This window comes from Clarias gariepinus, chromosome 13, assembly GCF_024256425.1.
Source record: "Clarias gariepinus isolate MV-2021 ecotype Netherlands chromosome 13, CGAR_prim_01v2, whole genome shotgun sequence".
Lineage (NCBI taxonomy): Eukaryota > Metazoa > Chordata > Actinopteri > Siluriformes > Clariidae > Clarias > Clarias gariepinus.
The window spans coordinates 29179670-29202020 of record NC_071112.1 but is presented as its reverse complement, the minus strand read 5'-3'; the positions used below and the strand labels follow the sequence as shown (position 1 = coordinate 29202020).

The following is a 22351-nucleotide window of genomic DNA, read 5'->3' as shown; positions in this document are numbered from 1 at the left end:
GTGCATGACAATAAGGTTTCCGTCTGAATGCACTCAGGCACATTGTATATTAATAGAGCGGGTGTTTTATTCATGAGCCAGATTCCTTTGGTGCAGGCCGAGGAAGCAGCACACGCCTGCTCTCAGATGTGACACGAGCAATCCTAACCACACCGGACAAGTGCGGCGCTGCCCCCGTTTACCACTGCCCACCCTTCTGCCCATTATAATAATCTATTCAAGGATTAAAGGGGGCTTTATCTCCAAGCCCATGAATAATGAATGCCGTATTTCAAAATTTAATTGCCCCGAATTAAATGATTCAAGATAATGTTTCTTTAATAAATTTGTAATGGTGGTAAGGGGCAAAAAAAAAAAAAATACATTAGATAAAATCCAAACCCTTGTTCTTATCACTGGAGGAAGACAACGGACCTTAAGTCATCATCAAACGATAGTCTGTGTACTGGAGGACCTTAACATCTTCAGATGAATCCTGAGGGAGTTTAATCTTTTCCCGAAAGGCTTCTCTGTGCTCCTGATGGAATCTATTAAGGGGCAAGTTCGTGGTCATGGATAGATAAAGGACCTGAGAAAGAGCTAAAGATTCTCAAATCTTATAAGATTTAATTAAAGGTCCCATATCATACTGTTTCTTTAACAAATTAACACAAGTCTCAGAGCTGTGTGTTAACGTCCCAGCTGGAATACCTCTAAAACCCCATTTTCACTTATTTATAAAATGCCAAGCCACGCCCCTTTTAGTGATGGGGTAGGGGTAGAGGTAGCACGGTCATCCCACCAACACCACGTTGCCCCTGTTGGGCCGTTAAGCAAGGCTCTTAACCCTTAGATGTATAAGGAGATAAAAAGGTGAATCACTCTGGATAAGGGCGTCTGTGTAAATAAAAATGAACAGCAGAGCTAAGAAACAAAACAGAGGAGGGGCTCGTCTTATATGAGGTCACAATAGGCCAATACAAAAATAAAAAAAGGCACAAAAAGCAGGGATTCGGATGGTACACACTGAGACATTAGAGACCCATTGAACTAAGTACAAAATATAAATCCACTTATGTAATTTGTTTGTATGGTCCTGATATTTTTTTTCTCCCTCCCCCGAACTACTGCCCAGCTCAGGGTGTCATCGTTTACAACTGCAATTTTTTTCTCCACAAGAAACAAACCGACACACGTCATCAGGTTTAAGTCTTTTATTGTTGTCAAAGCTTACCTTATCCTTACACCTCTGCTTTTCTGACACGCCGTCATTCACATCACACTTTATTCAACCGTCCCCAAAGTGAAAAACAGTGACGCAGCCTTTCTGTGTGGTTCTGGCGCTTATGATTGATCAGCGTTCATTAGCAGCAACGTTTAAAAAGCAGCTCAAAACTTTTTACTCATTACGCTTTTTACAATTATTTTAAAAATATGGACTAGCATAGTTTTACATTCTTTTACCAAATCTGCTCTCACTTCAAGGAAAGTATATTTATTTTATTTTGCTCTATATACATAAATCCATTTGTAAAGCACTATTTGAGCTGCGTTTTAAATGCACAAGATGCACTCTATAAAATTACTAATGAGAACAACTGTAGGAAAAACCTTGGGACTTGCGAGTGCAGAATTCCTGCACAGGAGACTGTTTTAAGGCTTTAAGAGAACCATAAACATTAGCGATGTGAGGAGTTTGGCTCCTGACGTCAATAAACAAATGTTATAAACACTAAAGACATGATCACTTCTGCAATCGTGCAAGGAAAGTTCACACGAGGAAGTTATTCGTGAAGAGATTGAAGCATTTCAAACTACATTCACAGCAAGACTACGTCTCAGTAAAGTCTCGAGCATCTAACCGTCATAAGGTTCGGTCAGAGTATGGCCAACAATCCGTACGGAAAGAAAAAAAATATATATACTGCTTTCAGAAAAATATACTGAACGTCCCCGAAGTACATTCTCAGCGACTTCCTTGTCCTTTTTCGTTTGTTGTTGTTGGAGGGATTTAATCCAGGAGCAAAGCAGGATCCAGAACGTAATAAAGGAAAACGATTGTCTAGCAAACGCTTTAACTGAACAAGCGTTACGGCAAGGTAACAGGTCCATGAAAGAAAAGAATAAACGTACACAATTTTCACTTCGACCAGACGGAGCTGATTAGAGAACACGTTTAGGGTTTGGGTTGTTATGATTTGGGTAACAACCAAAAAGTTTGAGGTTTCAACTTGAGCTCCAGTGCCGATGTAGCTAACAAGTAATGCAAGCTACGATACGATGCGGTTTAGCTTTAAGGACGGATAAAATTTTTCAGATTTCTTAGCTATAAAGTTACAATCAGAAAAAAAAAAAACTATTTACGAACAAAGTACAAGGTTGTGTACATGAACGTACATAATTTAGTGCAACTTTGACTTCTGAATCTGTGAAGCTCTGTTTTAGTAAAATAATAAAATTGCAAACGCTTCTGCTATTCTATTCTATAAAAGCTAGCACTCAGCAGGGATGGTACGCTCACTACTGCTAACTTATTCCTACATCAACATTATGAAGCAGCCATCTAACACAGCCGCAATGACATTTTTATGGAGTTATATGGACCACTTAAAAAATTCTCTAGAATTTTACAAATTGAAACTTTGTTTTTTAATTTAAACATACTCGCGCAGCTGAAGATGGAGTTTGAAATTGTTAATCTACAGCGTGTTTCTCAACCTTTTAAAGATAAAGCATGGGTACTGCACAAGTGCTATGAGCTAGCCTCGTCGCTCCCAGCGCTAAACGTGTGAAGTTTTTGGTAAAAGGAAACATTATGTACGTTAAAACAAAACTGTTTTTTTTTTTTTTTTTTAATAAATGCAACAAGATGACGTCTGATCGGGTTAACCGAGTCATCCTGAACAAGCCAGTGTCTTTTTTTTTTTTTCCTCCTGAGTGGGAGGAGCCACCTGCTTCAAATAAACAGAAAAACGAAATATAAACCAGAGTGGGTGGCACTGTTAGAACAAAAACATGGGCATGGTACAACATTTGAAATATTCACATCTATGTTGTATATATAATGTAAAAAAAAAGCCGTAAGTAACACAACAGACTTTTCATTTTGATTGCTTTCACTTCTATTCGTCAGTCACGTAAAACAAATCAATAAATAAAGAGCAGGAATCCGCGGCCGCGACGGACTTCGCTATTCCTGATCTTTGCACGTATCCTCAGTTCTCTGTGCGCTCGGATCTGCTTTCTCTCCTCCGTTCTCCTTCGGTTTCGCCTTTCGTTCACAGTTAAGGAGCGGCATCTTTAGCTCTTCGTCATCTTCCTCCTCCTCTAGCTGGCGCAGGACGATGGGCAACTTGGCGTCGGCATTCTCCAACAGCGCGATGTCGCTCTCCTCGTACACGGGCAGAGGAGCGCCGTCGTCCAGCTGCTTCTGGAAGCGCAGACGCTTGGCCCGGCTGCTGGCCTCGGCTCGCTCCAGGATCTCCTTCTCGGCCAGACGTAGCTTCACGGCCATGCGGGAGTGCGGAGAGAGGTCGGGTTTCTGCAGCATGGAGCGGTCTTCCTGAAACACACACACACACACAGCGGGTTAACATACCAATACTATTATATGTCAAAAAGACAGTCAATAACCAACAACCCAACAATTTGTAGCATGAGAAATTTTATTCATTTACAACTTTGTAACATGTATATTATACTTTATGGACAGAAATCATCAGGAATCAAATGATACAATATCACGAAACCCAGGGGCTAAGATGCTGTGCTGCCTGCCAATGTGTGAATAGTTCAAAGTGCACCACCTGTAGGATTATAGAGGGAACTGCAACATTTTATCACCTCAAGTGAATTAAAAAAATAAGTAGATAAAATGTGAAAATTGATTTTGGAGTCAGTGTGGCGTTACAACTTATGATAAAAGATCGTGATACATAACTGGATAGTATCAACCATCTCTTTTATTCTTATTGTTTTTTTTTCACAAGGTGCTTCCGCTGTACCTCTGATGAGGTTTTGTAGGTCTTGAGGAGCAGCGCGGCTCTCGTCTCCAGGAACGTCCACAGCTTGATCTCGTTCTCCCAGCTGACGGGGAACTCTGCGTTCCCCAGCGTGAAGATCTTATTTATGGCGTGGTCACCCACCAGGTAGTCTCTGAGTTCCTCTGAAATGACATGCGGTCACTCATGAGACAAACTCGCTGTGCCATACGACGTCCTGATCAGGTAAACGTGTGTAAACGTGTGTAATAACCAGCAGGTGTGTCGCGGTCTTACCTTCCGTCGTGCAGAAGACACGCAGGAAGGCCAGGAGCTGGGCTGAGATGGGCGGCTCACTGCAGTGCAAGGCGAAAACGCTTGACCTGGAGAGATAAAAAGGATCAAAGCAGATCTTCAGATGAATTCCTTATTAACTCCAGCGTCAGCCACGTCACATGACGAGCGATTGATCTGAAGCGACGACGGATACTCAATGCATTTTTAAAAATCATTTATAATTTATCTCTTAATTACAGAAGAGCGTTATGTCTCCCCTTTCATTTCTGATTTCAACAAGCAAACGCTCAGGGGGGAAAAAAAAGAAAAGAGAAAGAAAAAAAAAATAACGGACGGTTGAATCAAAAGGTAATCTTGAACAGGTGAAGTTTTTTTTACGACGGATTGATCAATGTGACAATGCCCAGGCGACAATATTACAGAGCAAATACATTTTTCCTTTCTGTGCAGCACAGCAATAAGATTACGCCGTGCCCTGAGCTTCATACACACACAATTTAATAGGGAGAAGTTGAACCCTCACACACTGTCAGAGCCAATGCCGGGTTCCTGATTCGCCCAAATATTATCTCAAGGAGAGCATATTCAGCTTAACCTCAGATCCATTAAAGTGTGTGTGTGAAGAGTGGAACTGGCAGACATCCCCAAAACAAACCAAAGTCATGTTAAACTTCAGAGAAAAACTATTTTATTATTTTTACATCAGATTTCATTTCAGATTCGGTTTTGTTCAGTGTGGGTTAATGAGTTTGTATTATTATTTTATCAGACCAGAGAAAGTCACAAGACAAAAATCCATAAAAAATAGAGTTAAAGACTTTAAGAAAGTGTCATCAGTTGTAAATTTTCGTAAGAACACAATTAACTAGAAAATAATTAAGGGGGGAAAAACATTTTAAATCTACGACAAATCTGCCACTTTTAACAATCTTTTTATTCCCTTTTTTTTTTATTTTATGTTTATTCATTTATCCTCTATACCGTTTATCCTGTATTCAGGGTCGCAGGGGGCTTACGGGCCAATTTAGGAACACCAATTCGCCTAATCTTCCTGTCTTTGGGCTGTGGGAGGACCAAGACCCGACACAGACCCGAGACAGGAATCAACCACTCGACCCTGGAGGTGTGAGGCCACAGAGCTAACCACTACACCGCCGTTATGTATACAAATTTTATTCCTAGTGACAGTAAAAGCTGTTGCGCTCTTTTTTTTTTTTTTTTTACTCACGCCGGGATCCCAGCGCGGGCCAGCACCTCGGCCTTCATGGCGTACAACCTCTCGCTCTTACTGACTCCCAGCTTGATCTTCACCCGGTCGTGCGCGTTTTCCTCGAAAAAGAAGCCATTGTGTATGACGAACTCGGCGTTAGACCTCGTACCGTAGAATATGTAGATCTGGAGGAAAAATAAATAAAAAACAAGCATTAAAAGATAGTATCAATATACTAATACATTACAATAACACGATAAACAGATTAAACCTGTATATACTGTAATCATTGTTATAGTACAGAAGACTGCTCTACGAAAAAGAAAAAATGGAAGCAATAAAATTCCGTTTTGGAATCTTTTTAGTGAAATGTTATCAGTTATGGAAGGAGTCTTCAGTGTCAGACATAAAGCTGTATTTAATATTCATGGTTTCTTGCGAATCAATTGTTCTTCAAATAAATGAGAGAGAGAAAAAGACGAGAGGCTGATGATGCGACATTCTTAAATGGAACTGTAGACGGATACATAGCAAGACGCGTCATTCTTTAATAAAGAGCGACTGTTAGCTTTAGTGGACAAAATACAGGGTTTTTAAAAGAAATAATCAAATTTGTGCAGCTGCTAACAAGTAACAGTGTCACGTTATCACTTATCACGAGAGCACACTCAGAAGGGTTCGATTTCCAGCCCCGGTTCATTTCTCCCCCACGCTGAGTGAATGCGAGTGTGTGTTTTTTTTTTTTTTTTTTGTTAGTAAAACCTTTTTAAAACCTTTTGGACGGAACTTTTTCAAGTGCGAGGATCCAACCTCGAGTTTCTGCGGGTTGAGATCCTTTGCGGGATGAGACGGATGATAAACTTTACAATCAGAAATTCACTCGCATCATTTCAGTGGCGCGGTTGCGCAGCCCGCTCACGTATTCCCGCTTTATATATAACACCCACAACACTTACAGATAGCGGAAAGAGCAGAGAGGGACAGATAAAGAGAGAGAGAGAGAGAGAGAGAGAGAGAGAGAGCTCAGTGCTATTGTTAAATCAGGGATCAAAGAGCCTGGCATGGGGAGACGCTCGCACAATCCCAAACCCCCTCCCCGCCCCCGTCTCCGTCCCACACGGCGGCCTCTTCCTCCCTCCCTCAGCTGCCTCCGCCAGTCTTATCAAATAATTCACATTTCATAGAAGAGGGGGAGTCTGGGAGTCCGGGAGTCCACCTGGTCCTGTCAGTGTGCACCCTCCGTATCCTCCCGCGCTCTCGCCTCAGATATTACCCACGAGCCCCTGTAATGGCCGACGGCTGATAAGGGCGTCACGCAGCCTTAAGCGGCGCAAAGGGAACCCTGGAAAACGTCGCGGGTAAACTTCGCTTTGTGATGCGATTGGACGGCTAGATACGGATTGATGAGCCGTGCAGGATTTCGCAGCGCCGGATCTCACTCACCTGCTCGCCCTCTTTATAGTCGTGCAGAGCAACACACTCGCAGCGGTCATCCTCCAGGTTGTAACCGGTCGTAATCTAAAAAAGGCAGAGAGTGTTTAACCAGAAATGAGGTGTTTAAAAATAAAAGGAAAAATTCCCCACACAGGCTATAAGCGGGAAAAGGAAGTAATCAGGTTAAGGCACGTTAACGTATTTCAAAACATCGCCATTAAATTAAAGCGTGCACAAACAAATAGGAATTAAATGATGATAAAAGAAATTTCCTGAAATTTAATAAAACTTGCCCAATTTGTCACAACTTCACGATAAACAAGATTATTACTGGAGAGGAAAAAATATATATATATATGCATTTTTTATTAAAACCTTAACCAGGGGACTTCTTTTAAAAAAAAAAAAAAAAACACTTTCATTAAGCGTCTTAATAACTTCTCATTTTCAGCAATCCGAAACGTGAAATTCAGCGCAGGGTTTAAACGCATTTCCACGCGCGAAGCTATATATTGCTCTGTGGCGTGAGGCGCGGAACGCAATCAAAACCGCAGTATTCGAATAGAAATAAAATATCCCGAGAGGTCCTGGGTACAATCAGCAGGAAAAAACACATTACTTTAGAGCATTACTTTTTCCTAAAGCGTGCGTACAAGCACTGTGTATGATCGCCACACTAGCACGTGTACAACACACACACACACACACACACAAGATTAAATGATTAAATGAGAGCGAGAATGAAACCAAACTCTCTCTCTCTAGCTGTAGTAAAAGGTTTGGGGTAAAGAGAGTGTGTGTTTCTATGTGTATGTGAGAGAGATAGAGAGAGAGGAGGGACTCACCAGGCCGTTGGTGTGATTACACATGTCCCAAAGTGGGATGAGGGCCAGCGTGACCCGACTGCCATCCTCTGTAGGGATCTGGTTCTGACGGGTCATCACAGACGATACGGCCCACCTACACCACACACACACACACCTGGTTAATTACCCTTACATTTTTAATGTTGGTCTTATTTCTTAACATTTATAGAAGTTTTTTCAAACACTTTCTTTAAAATCTTAAAGCTTAACTACAGAAAAGCAGAATGGCCGCCACACGCATCCTGTATCCCATCACCCTGGTAAATGAACGTACATCGCGTCATGAATCACACGAGCGCACACAACCTAAAATGTCTTTAAAGGTCCGCTTTAAGTGGGCCAGACTTCTGGTTTTGCTAGATGAATAAATAATACATTTACATATACAGGGAAGATTTGTTTTAAAACGCAGATCACGACATTCGCATTTTATACAAACTTCAGTAATTCTTTTGATTGTGTAAAGCTGCTTTGCGAAAATGTCAACTCTAAAAAGCGCTATAGATTAGTATTTTATAGATTTTTTAGGATTTTAAAAGCCGTGTGATAGATTTGACATCACAAGTACACTGTCGAATCGATTAAATTTTTGGACACTTTTTTTTGGGTTTAATCTGTCTTAAGCAGTTTTTTTTTTCTTACAAGGCTTAACAATATTCAAAATATCTAAACATTAAAACGTTGAGTTGATTGCTTTGTATAAGACATGAAATTTAAACCATCATCATTTTTTCCTTTCTGCTCAACACTGACTCGGATAAAGAAGAAGAAGAAGAAACAGCGATGCTCTGGTGTAAAAAAAAAAAAAAAAAAAAAGTCAGTATTTGTGGGAAATGGAATCAGTTTTGTATTGTATGTGGAAGCTGTAGCGCGGACGTTATTAAACTTAGCAAAAAAGGTAAAATAAAGAAATGAGATGCAACACGCTCTTGAGCAGAAAGTAAAACAAACTGGGCGGATTCGTTTCCTTGTTGAGTTGCTGCACAAAAGAAACACGATACGTAACTGAATAGTTTTTTCCCCCCATCTCTAGTGTTTAATCGCATGAACACGGGTTAGTTATAAGGTGCAGCGATGTTCCTGTTTGTTCTGGAATGATCTGCATGGTTCCCTTAAACGTATTAAAATCTTGTGAAAATACACATAGATCTTCTGTACAGATCAGGAATTGTTTTGAGGTTTGGCTTTAAGAAGTTATTATAAAGTTAATTTGTGACAAAAACTATAGAGAGATTAGAGAGTACTGCATAAGATAAAGGAAACTGCATTTCTCTTAAAGCTAATTATTTGGAAAGACCTTCTAACTCCATGGTCTTTCCTAATTCTTATTTCTTTCTACATTTTAAAACAATACTGATCCAAAATACACAATAATCTCCTCTGAACATGATATTGAGATGTATCTGCTACTGATGATCTGTAAATACTTCATAACGGCTCTAATCTGAGGTGCTGGTTGTTAATTGGTGATTTCTGATGTAACTGGTAGCTCTAAATGAACTTCTCCTCTGCAGCAGAAGTAATGATTTGGTCTTGCTTTCCTGGGAAGGTCTTCATGAGAGACAGTTTCATCATGGAGCTTGAAGGCTTTTGCACTTGACACAATACTGTTCTTGCAGGAACTGTTCCAGAAGAGCCGACCTTCATGTCTTAAAATAACAACTGACTGTTATTGTTGTTACATAATTGCCTAATTTCATATGTGTTGTTTTATAGTTTTGAAATTTCCAGTATTGTCGTAGAATGTAGAAAATAAATCATTAAACAAACAAAGAATTTTGATACCAAACGGTTTAAACGGTAGTGTACAATAGAACAGGTTAGTTCCTGTTAGTTTTCATAGTTTTGCAAAAAATCCAGTATTGTTCTAGAATGTAGAAAAATTACATAAATAATAATAATAATAATAATAAACATTAAACTAAAAGGCGTGTCCAATCTTTTACGTTTTACGTCAGTACATTGGAATTCAATTTAAATTCAATTTAATTATATTTGTATAGCGTTCTTAACAACTGTCATTCTCGCAAAGCAGGTTTACACAATAAAAGATAAGATGAAAATTGTTTGAAATGTCATAAATGTTAATATGGTCTTGGTTGTTATAAATAAATTTGAGCACGCTGCAGTTCTGCTTAGCCATTACTGGGGAGTTACTGTAAATTTGTATTAAATACAAAAAGATACCAACTTGATTTAGGTCAGTAAGATTGCAGAAGCTTCATATGAGAAGTTCATCAGAACTTTGTAATGCACTTTCGCATGGAATGAATCTTGTGGAATTTATCCCTGATAACTCTTGTTGTACTGACAAGTGACAAACTTCACGGTCGGTTTCTAGAGCAGGAAAACGTACCAAGAGCTAGTGTAATGTACGCTTTCTTCTAAGCACCTGAATTTTGATTTAAGACCGACCTGAAAAAACCTGAACTTTCCCTTTAACGTCTGCTGACAAAGATTTGGTTATAATTAGTAAAAAAAAAAAAAAAAAACTCTCAAAATTCAGAGTCTGCTGAAGACTTGAATCATTAACTGTGACAAGATGCTATTTCATTCCTTTCACACGTTGCCCGGCGGGAGCAGGAGCTTGCATCATGCTCAACAATCCGAAGATAAAACGGGACCAGTGATAAATTATTCCCTCACAGATAATTTGGTGCTAATGAAAGAACAATGAGAACAAACGCCTCGTTTTAAAAAGGCCGGTTTCGTACCCTTACAGCCACCCTGTTCTTTTTCTTCCCTTTCGTCGTCTTCTTCGCTCCCCCCAACCACCACCACCACCACCTCCTCCCCTCCCCCCCCCCACACACACACAAAGTAGAGAAGCTCAAATTTGGGACACGGTAGGACAAACCAACCTGTAGTCGTCAAAGGTGAAAGCATCCTTCAGGGGCAGTTTGCTGGCGTTGGGATGAGTCTGGGGATCGAAGGTGACGAGCAGAAAGGACGACATATAAGGAAGAATAAGGAAGGATAAAATGAAAGGGACAGACAGGGAGGAATGGAGAGTGAGGGAGGAGAAAGAGAGATGAAAAAAAAACACACACACACAAATCAGTCAGTGGAATTTCATTATGTGGCTTCCTAACAAGAGCATCGAGGAGGAAGGAGCGTCCGGTGGCGGTACAGTGGGATCATCGTGGCATTAGCCCCCCATACATCACTGTCAACTTAATTTGTTGTGCCCAGCAGCCGTCATAAATCTGCTTCATCAATTTGGGTGACAGAGAGCCACCGGTGCCAGAGAAATCTACATTTAAAGGAACAGACCCGCTCCCTCCAAGGGCTCATTTGCAGCGCGTGTCATGGACGGTGGAAAGGGAAAAAGAAAAAAAAAGAAAAAAACTCGGTTTCTATGGAAAAAAAAATTATAATGAAAGAGGAAAAACGCAGAGAGCTAGCTCAGCCGTAGCATAAAACCCTCCTGAACATGCAAAAACGAGTCACTATAAAAATAGACAGAGGGATGAACGTGGGAGAGATCTCCCCGCCCAGGTGCTCCCGAGGCTGCGCGTGTGGCGCTCGTCCTGCTAAATGAAGCCCCGCGCTGCGCAACACCGCCGGGACGCCAGAGCAATTCATCATCTAGCTTCTGGCCGGGAATGTTCGTCAGGATTAATCAAGTGACCAAACAGGTTTTAATACATGCTTTCCAGAGTAAACCTGGGGAAGAAATAAAACACAGAAGCACGCTGGAGTAGGAAAATAATCAACATTGAAGATGAAGCGGAGCGACTGTTACCACAACGATGTTGATTATTTAGTCACACATTCTATATATTTATACCTCTTCTGTCACAACAGTGCGCTCACACGGGAGACTCCTTCCGTTTACAAACTAATAAATAAATAAACAAGTCAAAGTGAAGTGGACTCCATCTTAAATCACTCCTACTCGGTTATTTCATTTTCATGTCGTATGGATTCGACTTCGCTCCGTGTCACATGATACGCTTTGACAGAGCCACGCTTCCAAAATGTGCAAAAACGACGTACAGTAACGTCCGAGTGTGAAACGTTGCCGAAAGTGCGGGCCAGAATACGCTGAATCTTCATCTGTGTGCTGTTTTTTTTGGAGGGGGGGAGCGACAGAGCATTTTAAAGGAAGCGTTGACAAATTTGTACCGGTGTCTCGTTTATAGAGATATACCTCCCACCACTAGAGGATACACTCGCACACTCTTACACGCACATACACACTCTCTCTCTCTCTCACACAGACACAGACACTCACATGCAGACGTCAGGCGGTATAATTAGATCGACTCGAGTGGAGTAGAATAAGCATGAAATGAAACCACTCAGAGGTGGTAGCTAACTTTTGCCTTGCATGTCTCATCCCATTAATCAATTTCACTGACACTAATTGAGCGCTGTACTACCACTTGCTGGTTTGCTCTACACACACACACACACTTGCTTTGTGAGGCAGGCAGGCCTAGCGCTGATGCTGATTCAGGCGTATTGGATAGATTTGGGACGTGGACTCGGCCTGCTCCTCGACTCCGGCTACTGAGATGTAACACTCTCGGGAGAAGATAAAGGTTAACAATCTGGTCTTAAACACACACACACACACACAGAGCACGAGAGAGAGAGAGAGAAAGCGAGTCGGTCACCACTTCAACACACACCTTCAATCCCTTCTCTGATTTTTCTCCTTCAAAGCCGGCGCTGAAGGACTGGACCAGCTTTAAAGTGACGCCTACAAACCTTTTGATAGACAACCATTTAAAGATAAGCAGCCGGAGAAGGCAAGGGCGTGGGGTTTGAGGTCGGCACTGCAGCATCTCAGCTTTATGTCCATAAAAAAAAAAAAAAAAAAAAAAAAAAAAAATCCAGCCTATAAATAACCTCTGTCAGATAAACTGAGTGTATTAGGAGCTTTGATGGAAGTAATAGGCAGAAATACGGAGCACAAATCTCTAGAGGACGTTCCTCCTTCATCTTCACACCTTCATAGCCAGCTGGACCAAATGCAGGAGACCGTCCTTATGGCCTTCCCCGGCGTGCGAGAACAGGTTAAACGGGCAATAATGGCAACCTCAGCCCTCTGAGATTAAGTTCGGGGAGAGAGAGAGCAAAAGAGAGAGAGAGGGAGAGCCGGAGCACCTGGGTGCGTTAATAGACTCAATTATGTATATAATTAGCTGACGCTTGGAGGGGGGGACGGATGGATGGTGGGCGATGCCGTGTCCCACGCTTTTACACTGGACACTGATCTGAGTCGGGGCCACGTCCGCTTTATTCCTGGTAATCTTTATTATCTGGAAAGCGAGAAAGAATGCGGCATGGAGAAGCGCGGACGCAGACGTACTGTAGGTGTGGAGAGCGGAGGTGATGAGAGTTCTCCATGCATTAGCATTACCGGAGAAGGGTAATTCATCATACAGATGAACCCACACTGGCACCACGTGGGGCAGCCGAGGAAGGGAAGGGGAGAGAAGGGGGCAGCGTCCCGTAAATCAATTAAAAAACAAAAAGCTTTCACGCAGAGCTGTGGCTATCTTTAACGAGGCCGACGGGAAGCTGAGCTAATTGGCCACCGGTCTGCAGGAGGGCTCAGGGTCCTCAGAGCCTTGAGGCCTTCGGTGTTTTTAAGACCCGGCGGCGTTACAGGAACATTTCACAGAATTATTGATTTTCCTTTGCATCACCTGATTCACATAATAAATGAATGAGTGAATGAATGTGGTTTCTTCTTTTAATTAAATTATATATTATCACATAACTCATGATAGCAGAAACGTGGACAGTCTAACCATAAATAAATAAAAATAAAAACACCTCGTTCATTTTGCTCTGCAATTCGAGGAAGGTCAGGCGAAATATCTTGCAAGATACGGGGAAGGGAAGGGAAGTGCAGCGAGTACCGCAGGGACCCTATTCATTTCTCATCAACGCCGGCAGATGCAGCAGACCAAGGTTACTTTGCATTCGCTGCATAGCGGGGTCACCTTATGAGGTCCTCCTACACCCCCCTCCCCACCCGTGCACACGGCCCTGGCGAGGACAGAACAGCCATCACCGGTCCCCCCGCGGACAGAAAAAGCACTCGGATACGCATCACAGGGCCCTGACAACGGCCTAGCGCTCTTTACACCAGGAAAAGAAAATGCATAGGGAAAAAATATATACACATAATATATTTTTTCCCTTTAAATATATAAATATATATTTTCCAGAAGATGGAGAGCTGTAGCCTTGCCGGTGTGACCTGATGATAGGGGAGGAGGAAGACCTCTCCCTGATAAGGCAGATACATTTGAGCAGAATATATGAGCCTGGATGTGAGGGGGAGGGGGAGACGAAGACAGAGAGGACATCAGTCTCTCTCTCTCTCTCTCTCAACATGTGCGCAAGGTACAATCAGGTCAATTCGATTCAAAGCCGATGCGACAAGCTAATTTTCCAGCCCGGTCATCTGCGGCCGCCTCCGAAGAGAGAGTCTGACATTGACGGCAGTCATTACGGTGACACCGGCTCACAACCTGAGGAGCCGAGAGGGAAGGAGGAGAAGGAGAGTGGTAGTGTGGACACGACAGGACACAACAGGACAGGACAGGACAGTCGGCGTCCAATCCTAGATCTCCAGCCAAGCAAGAAACAAGTCGGAAACTCTGAAGGTTTCCAGCCAGGGTACGGGAGCGACACGAATATCACTTCAGCAGAACTGGAAGTATTTCTATGATGCACGTCACGCATCACATCTGAAAATTAAATAAAGGATTAAAGAAGGGGAAAAAGAAAAAGAAAAAAAAACTAAAAGCATTGTAAAACATTCTTCTTTAAAATATACATTATATATGCATACACTTCTATAAATACTGTATGTATAATATCTCAAAAGAAAGCGTCTTACGAGATAATTTATGAAAAATTCCACTAGTGTCATCGTCGACGCTTATATCTTCGCACTGAAAACTTTCAGAACTTTCCACCCAGAGCTCCAACTCGGTCCAGACACACTTTAGTCTAACAGTAAAACATCAACCCTCTACTGCCACCTAATGCACAGATATCCATATCATCCATCTCTCCTCTGAGTGTCACCACTCTACCATCATACTGTATCACACACACAGAAACACATCCCTAATCAACTGACGAGTAAAATAAGCGACGAGTATGTTATTTTAGTTTTTTTTTTTTTTTTTAATCCTCTTAATTACATCCCTGATACATCAGTGTATCCAAAATGCCACAAATTTGTCAGATTAGAGCTGGATAAAAAAAACAAACAATAAAACCCACTCTAATTACTCGACAGCCCCGCTCCGCTCGCTCGTCCGAGGACTTGGAAAACATTTAATAAAACCGCGGACTGAAAACGTCGATCGACTAGGAGACGCCGTGACAAACGCATTAACTACGCCTTATGAATATTTGATGCTTTATCTTGACAATAATGTGAAATATTAGCTTTTTCTAATTGACAGTCATCTAATGAAAGAGGCAGAAAAGCACCGGGACGAGGTTTTGAGCGAAATTCAGTGGAACAGGGCGGATTATTATTATTGCTTCTTCGATAGCCGAGGAAAGGAACGTAAACGAACGTGATATTTATTGCTCTGAGCGAAGAAGTGTTTAAATTAAAAGCAGCAGATAGACAAGTCACTAAAAAAAGTGCTTAAAAGGCATGAAAATTCGAGCTTATAAATTGCAATTGGGAGTAATATAAATACACAAACACACGTTTATATATGGTTAGAGTCTGTGTTTTAATTTAGCTGTTGTTGAAGGGGACGAGCTCTCTAAAACATAGATCCCGTACAAGCTCCTAAAGCTCATGTGGATGAGTGTCAGTTCTAGATCAAAAGGTTGCTGGTTCAAATCCCAGCTTGGACACAAGAACAGAAAGAACATTTAGTTACATCTCTTAAGTTGCAGTCTCTTTACTGTCTTGCCATAAGTCTTTTATTATAACAAAAGTCTAATAAGCACCACAGCGGCCCGACCCTGCAGTAGCGTAGTGGTTAATGCTACACTACTGCTGTTGGTGTACAAGTTCCCTGGTTCGAGTCTACATGTTTTACTTTACGTGTGGTCCAGGGTCACTAATATGAAGGTGATAAAGCTCTACGAAACAGAAAGCATGGAGATATGCATTCGCCTCTGGGTTGAAGGGTTGCTAGTTCGAATCCCAGCCAGGATTCCAGGATACGAGTAGAGACGGTTCAGGATAACGTGAATGGACGGAGGGTGTAACTTACTGGCAGCTGCCCTCACCCCCCAGGAGTGCAGCGGGACAAGAAAGGGGTTACGGAGCTTCAAGAGAGAATTTCGACTCAGTTTTATATATTAGAGCAAATGCTGGAAAGAAAAACTTATCACCCAAACTTTTCCGGGAAAACTCCCGGACACACCATATATTTGGTTCATCACCGCACACCGTTAATTGAGGAAGGAAAAAAAAAAGGTAAGGTTAAACAGTGCTGTAATAAAATAGAGTTGATAATATAAAGAAAATACAAAGATAGTTAGTAAATAATAATGAAGTCTGTAAAACTTAGAGCGAGTTTAAATCACGTCCTGTGTTCAGAGTTTCTATGAATGCATTATATAAAACATAACACTATAAAGCTTAAAAAAAACACCAAAACATACAAAACTAACTATTCTTAAAAGTAAGAACAGCACAAGTTGTTATTTTGGATCCGATTATGAGAGATAATGAATGTGACAGATGATGTTTGCTAGGATGATTACAGGTTTATTAAGGAATAAATGTCGCCCCCTGCTGGACTCAGGCTTGCATTGCACCTCATGAGTTTGTCAGAGAAGTGGGATTTCAGTAGCTGATCCTAAATAAGTTCCTCAGTACAGGAACTTTTGGTACTTTAGCAACTACTATATTTTATTATTATTATTTACGAGTTAATTACCACAAAGACAGAATTACCAGGAAAATAAATCTGACTTATCTGGCAAAGATATCATGGAAAGAGCAAGTTCTGACCAATGCACAGACAAAACCCTTTTTTTTAACTATATAAATTATAGGAAGGAGTCTCCAGTCATAACAGTCAGAGATAAAGCTCTAACTTCCTGTTCAGAGAAAGAAAAAAAACAAAGGGAGAATAAAACATTTTGAAGAATGCTGTTACTGGAAAATCATCAGCTTCAGCACAGTAACAGTGACTCCGCTTCAATGCACCACCCTGACATTGATTACTTTTCCTCTAACAGCACGTGAAAAGTTCATGAGCATGAGATAACCACCTGGGCGTTTCAATCAAACGTAACAATGTGTTGAAAAAGACACGAGCTGGGGACTTACATGGATGACTTTGTAGAAGTAGGCGTACTGGCGCGCCGTGTTCTTGTACTGGCTGAGAATGTCCTGAATGGCCTGCGTGGCCAGCAGGTGGCGCACCTCTTCCTCCTCGAAGTATAAGGGCGTGTCATAGTGCGAGGGCAGGGTTTTGATGTAGGGCAGCCAGGACGATTCCGGGTTCGCCCTCTCACAGAGCAGGTGCAGAGCCAGGGTCACGTTGCCCATGGCCTGCAGGATCCGGTCCTGAGCGTACAGCGGGCCTGAGACGAGATGAAATTATCAGCAATTAAACATCGCCCCCATAGCAACAACTAAAGTGAGACCTAGGAATAATAATATGATTATTATCATATTATAAGGACTTCAGCGTTGGCACTTAGAATTATCAGCGTTTAGTGTAGCTATTACTAAATTAAAACAACTAGCCTACATGGCGTATAAGGAATAAACTACTTCAGGGACATCCTGTTCTAGGAAATGAATCAGCTTAGTTTAAGTTTAATCCACAACACACATCACTTATTTTTTCTTACTTAAGAGCAAATATAATCAGAGGTGGTCAAAGTGCACAAATCCTGTACTTAAGTAAAACTAGATGATCAGCAGATGGCGATATTATCACTTTAAATGCTACACACCCCTGTGCATCTGTAAACCTGACTGTGCTATTTTTGTCAGATTTTCTTACAATTCTAAATAAACTTAGCAACTATTTGCACCCTCCGCAAAAAACGCTGTGCTAATAACTGGGCCAATAGGAATAGTTTATTGTGCGCTACCTGTAGGATTACAGAAGAACTGCAACATACTGTATTACCACCTCAAATACAAACATGTTTTAAAAATATTTTTTGGGGGGTCAGTGTGGCAATACATGACTCGCCACACAAAATAATCATCAAAACGGTATTTACATACAATCCATAAATAAGCTTTGCATCTTTAAATTTAGGTTTAGTGCTGTTTGGATTGTACTTAGAAGTTTAAATATTGATTTGATTAGATTTGTCCAGGCCCTTTTTAAGTGTTCTATGGTTTGTTTTTAAACTGATGAATTAATGACAAAGTGTGGTGATTATTAAAATTATGTTTACAAAAGTCAATTATTAGAACTAAGAAGAATCTCCACCCTGAAACGCTAAATGTCTTTCTGTGGCTCTTTCTGTCTTCGTTCCAGTAAGAGAGAGAGAACATTGTTACAATGCGAGAGCGTCGATTTTACCAAAGCGCTTCTTGTCAGTCTGTAATCCTTCATTCACGAGATTTCCAGCGTACAGGCAGCTCACCTAGTACAGAGTTTTTAGCCGACTCCACAGTCATCAGCATCTTCCTGGGAATCCACAGGAACAGCTCTTCAGCCTAAAAGAAAAGAAATACCCTTATAACATGTTTATAATTGTGTAACTCTCTAATTACTCATGAGCTTTTCGCTCACTTTCTCCAAGACACACACACACACCTTGATGTCTCTGGTGGCTCTGAGGCCATAGCCTTCATCTCCAAAGCTGGCGATCTCAAACCCCTCGCAGGACGCACCACAGTCCTCTGCCCAGGCCATGAGCTCAGGGAAATAATCCTCCCTGCTGCCCTCGAACACCACGGACACGCCTGTAGAAGAGGTGCGAGACACATTACTTATCAGTCTCCACGCTGATACACGTTGACAAACCAAGAACACACCAGGAACAAACCAAACCTTTCTGTTTCTTGCGGATTTTCTCCACCAGGGTGCGGATCTGGACATATTCCTCCCACTCCTTCCCTGGAGATGGCACTGCAGCGCTGCATTCTGGGAGAAAGGCACATTAAAAACAGATCAGGACCTACACTGTAATGTTAGATGGTCTGCACGTGAGGTGAGAATTTTTACTCACTCTGTAGGAGCTCAGAGATCAGGTTCATCATCTCTTTGGGAGACACAACAGCCGTCCCGGCCGTCCCGGATTTCTGAGTCTTCACACGACTCTTCTTGCCCATCGTCTGGCTCGGTTACGGGGTTATAGGTCCCTGAGCCGGAAATAAATAAAACATTCAATAAATAAACTGATGAATTGTAAAAGTGAAATGTCGCTGTGAACACTAGAGGGCGCACGTTCGCAGTTACACCGAAGTGATTTGTGACATTCCATCTGCTGGCCGTGAGTAGCATTACAACCACTATAAAATGACTGGAAGGTTTTTACACATCTGATAAACACACACACAAACACGCACGAATGCACATACGCACGCAACCTGCTGGTTGCCTTTTAGGTAAAAGTGAGAGGGGCTAAACAGGTGCCATTTCCCAAAATTATGCACTATTAAAAACAGAGGGCTGGTTTCAGTCGGTAGAACAAAATAACAGGAACTCTGACTGGAGATGAGTGACTAGAGTTTTCATTTTCTTTCTGGTTATAAAGAGCACAGAATAACAAGAATACAGCTACTGTAACAACGCATAAAAACATGAGAAAAAGAAAATAAAGTATAATATGAGAAATAAAGATAAAAAAATAAGAGTAGAGAAAAAAGATACAGACAATGATTAAAGAAGATGAGGGAATGTATGATTATGAGAAAGAGAGAAAAAAGGGGAGAAGAGATAGAGAGAATAGGAGAAGCAGGAATGGAGACAGAGAGGAATAAGGAAAGAGAAAGTTACAAATAAAGGGAAGGAAGAAAGAAACAAAAAGGGACGGAGTGTAGAAAAAGCAAAGAATAAAAAAAAAAAGAAAAACAAGAGAATGAATAAAAGTTTGGATTTATTTTTTAAAAAGTATAAAAGAGAAAAAAAGAATATAAGAAAGAAAGATGAAGAGAGAGAAATTGAAAGAAAGGCTGAACATTAACCTGCATATTACATAAATAAACTCTGCACAGAGCTTCACAAATCCGACAGCACTGACTGCATCCTCCTCTATAAATAGTCTTCATCAACCTCCTCATCAATGTCGTTCTCCTCATCCTCATCTCCATCCTCCCACTTAACACACAACGTCTCCTTTTCATCATCACCATACCCCTCATCTTCATCCTCCACATTCTCCTCATCATCATTCTCCTCGTCTTCATCCTCCTCATCACCCTCCACATCATCATCATTCTCCTCGTCTTTATCCTCCTCATCACCCTTCACATCATCATCCTCCTCCTCCTTCTCATCCTCATACTTCTCATCATCATCATCATCCTTCTAATCATCATTAACATCCTTCTCCCTCTCATCATCCTTCTTCTCCTCCTCATCATCATCCCTTTCCTCCTTATTATCATCCTTCTCCTCCTCCTCCTCCTCATCATCATCATCATCCTTCTAATCATCATCAACATCATCATCCTTCTCCCTCTCATCATCCTTCTCCTCCTCCTCCTCATCATCATCATCAACCCTTTCCTTCTCATCATCATCCTTCTCCTCCTCATCAACATCCTTCTCCTCCTCCTCCTCCTCATCCTCATCATCATCCTTCTCCTCCTCCTCCTCCTCATCATCATCATCCTCCTTCTCCTCCTCCTCCCCATCATCCTTCTCCTCCTCATCATCCTACTCCTCCTCCTTATCATCCTCCTCCTCCTCCTCCTCCTCCTCCTCATCATCATCCTTCTCCTTCTCCTCATCATCATCCTTCTCCTCCTTCTCCTCCTCCTCATCATCATCATCCTTCTCCTCCTCCTCATCATCATCATCCTTCTCCTCCTCCTCCTCCTCCTCCTCATCATCATCATCCTTCTCCTCACCATTCTCCTCTTCACCCACGCTTCCTCCTCATCATAGGTCACGTGTTTAAGGCTTAAATGTCATAAAATTAAACAAAGTCTTTAAACAGACAGACTCTCTCTCTCTCTCTCTCTCTCACACACACACACACACACATACGACGACCACCACCACCACCACCACCAACAACAACAACAACAAACTACCATACATCTACACTCAGACTGGTGTTATGTTTAAAGAAGGTGCAGCTGTTGTGTGTGTGTGTGTGTGTGTGTGTGTGAGAGAGAGAGAGAGAGAGAGAGAGAGACTTCTCCATTCCTACAGTACAGCACTCACAGGCCCACAGCCATGAACACACACACACACACACACTGCTGCAGATGACCCCCTAATGCTTCACGCGCGCGCGCGCGCGCACACACACACACACACACACACACCTCTCCTAACTGCGTTTGAGTTTCCAGGCCTGAACCCCAGACAGACAGACAGACCTGGTGCTTCAGCCCCTCTAATCTCACCAGCTCTCTTGTGCAGCTCTTGTCTGAGAGTTAGCATGATATTCCTGTTTAAGTTTAAACCGTCCTGTCTTCACTTAAATCATTAATTCTGCTGGAATATAACTCTCTTTCTCTCTCATTCAGAAAAACATTTAACGTCAAATAAATCTACCTTCTGAAATGAATCCTAAAGCTCCTGCTGTCAGTTCTCTCCCACTTGCTAGCTGGGCGCAACCTAACCCTACAGCCCCTCCCCTCGACGCTAACGCCTAGCTCAAGGATTTGATTGGCTCAGTAAGTTTGTTTGTTCCGCCTTAAACGGGGAGACCACGCCTTATGATTGGCTGTTAAAGAAAAACGTTTGCCTTGTATTCGGATGCGTTATATTTTCCTGACCCGTTTTTTTCCGTTAACCAATTTTTTTCTTTCGCGTTTTATTAAAATATGTTTAGTTTTTTGCTTTATTTGATTCGTCATGCTATATTTACCAGGTTGTTTTTTGAATTAAGGAGCTGGCGGTCGTGTCCCAAACCGCTTACTTCCGCCCTATCTGAAAAGCCGCCATTTTAGGGCCAAGCCTTTATTCCAAAGCATGTGTAGTGCACCTATGTAGCGACCAGAATGTCATTTAAACTTTAGCCCTTCGGCACGCGCTCGAGTGACCATAAAAGGAGATAAAGTGGAGTGAGAGAGATTTACAGAAATAAACAGCAGGGAGCAGGAGCATGTGGAGTGTCAAATATTCATCAATAAAATCGTTATTTAAATATGTAATATGTATGAAGAACATCTAAACACTGGTTAAATAATATTTTTAAAAATAATTTATTTTAAAAATAATAATATAAATTATATATAAAATATATTAGCTTTATTTTATACACTTCATATTGTATGTATTATAACTCTTATATGTAAATATTCACCACTTTGTACATTTTTAAATTGCTTTAACTGCATAAAAATCTATTTACATATTTAATATTTTTATTAAATAACCCACCCCATGCTTAGTGGGTTTCCTCCGGGTACTCCACTTTCCTCCCACAGTCCAAATGTATGTATGTGTGTCCAGCCAAATTTTGTTACAGCCTCACACAAA

The 22351-nt window shown here is 41.5% G+C and overlaps 1 protein-coding gene across 1 annotated transcript; it reads right to left on the bottom strand.

The window, feature by feature from the left end:
- Positions 1–1178: 1178 nt before the first annotated feature.
- setd3 (SET domain containing 3, actin histidine methyltransferase) lies at positions 1179–21490 on the bottom strand. The gene is made up of 13 exons (XM_053509857.1): positions 21422–21490; positions 18921–19053; positions 18743–18835; positions 18506–18654; positions 18333–18405; positions 17050–17306; positions 10628–10686; positions 7746–7860; positions 6910–6984; positions 5485–5651; positions 4257–4342; positions 3984–4144; positions 1179–3541 (listed from the first exon to the last, which is right to left on the bottom strand). Exons 2-13 carry the CDS (start codon positions 19021–19023, stop codon positions 3170–3172), a joined length of 1710 nt encoding a protein of 569 aa, XP_053365832.1. The 5' UTR covers positions 19024–19053; positions 21422–21490; the 3' UTR covers positions 1179–3169.
- Positions 21491–22351: the final 861 nt, after the last annotated feature.

Excerpts from the sequence above, each read along its gene's own strand:
- setd3 (XM_053509857.1), bottom strand. The coding sequence starts at position 19,023 with ATGGGCAAGAAGAGTCGTGTGAAGACTCAGAAATCCGGGACGGCCGGG. Across the intron at positions 18,655-18,742 it reads AATCCGCAAGAAACAGAAAG|GCGTGTCCGTGGTGTTCGAG; the intron begins GTTTGGTTTGTT and ends CCTCTTCTACAG. Across the intron at positions 10,687-17,049 it reads ACTTCTACAAAGTCATCCAT|ACTCATCCCAACGCCAGCAA; the intron begins GTAAGTCCCCAG and ends TTCGATCCCCAG.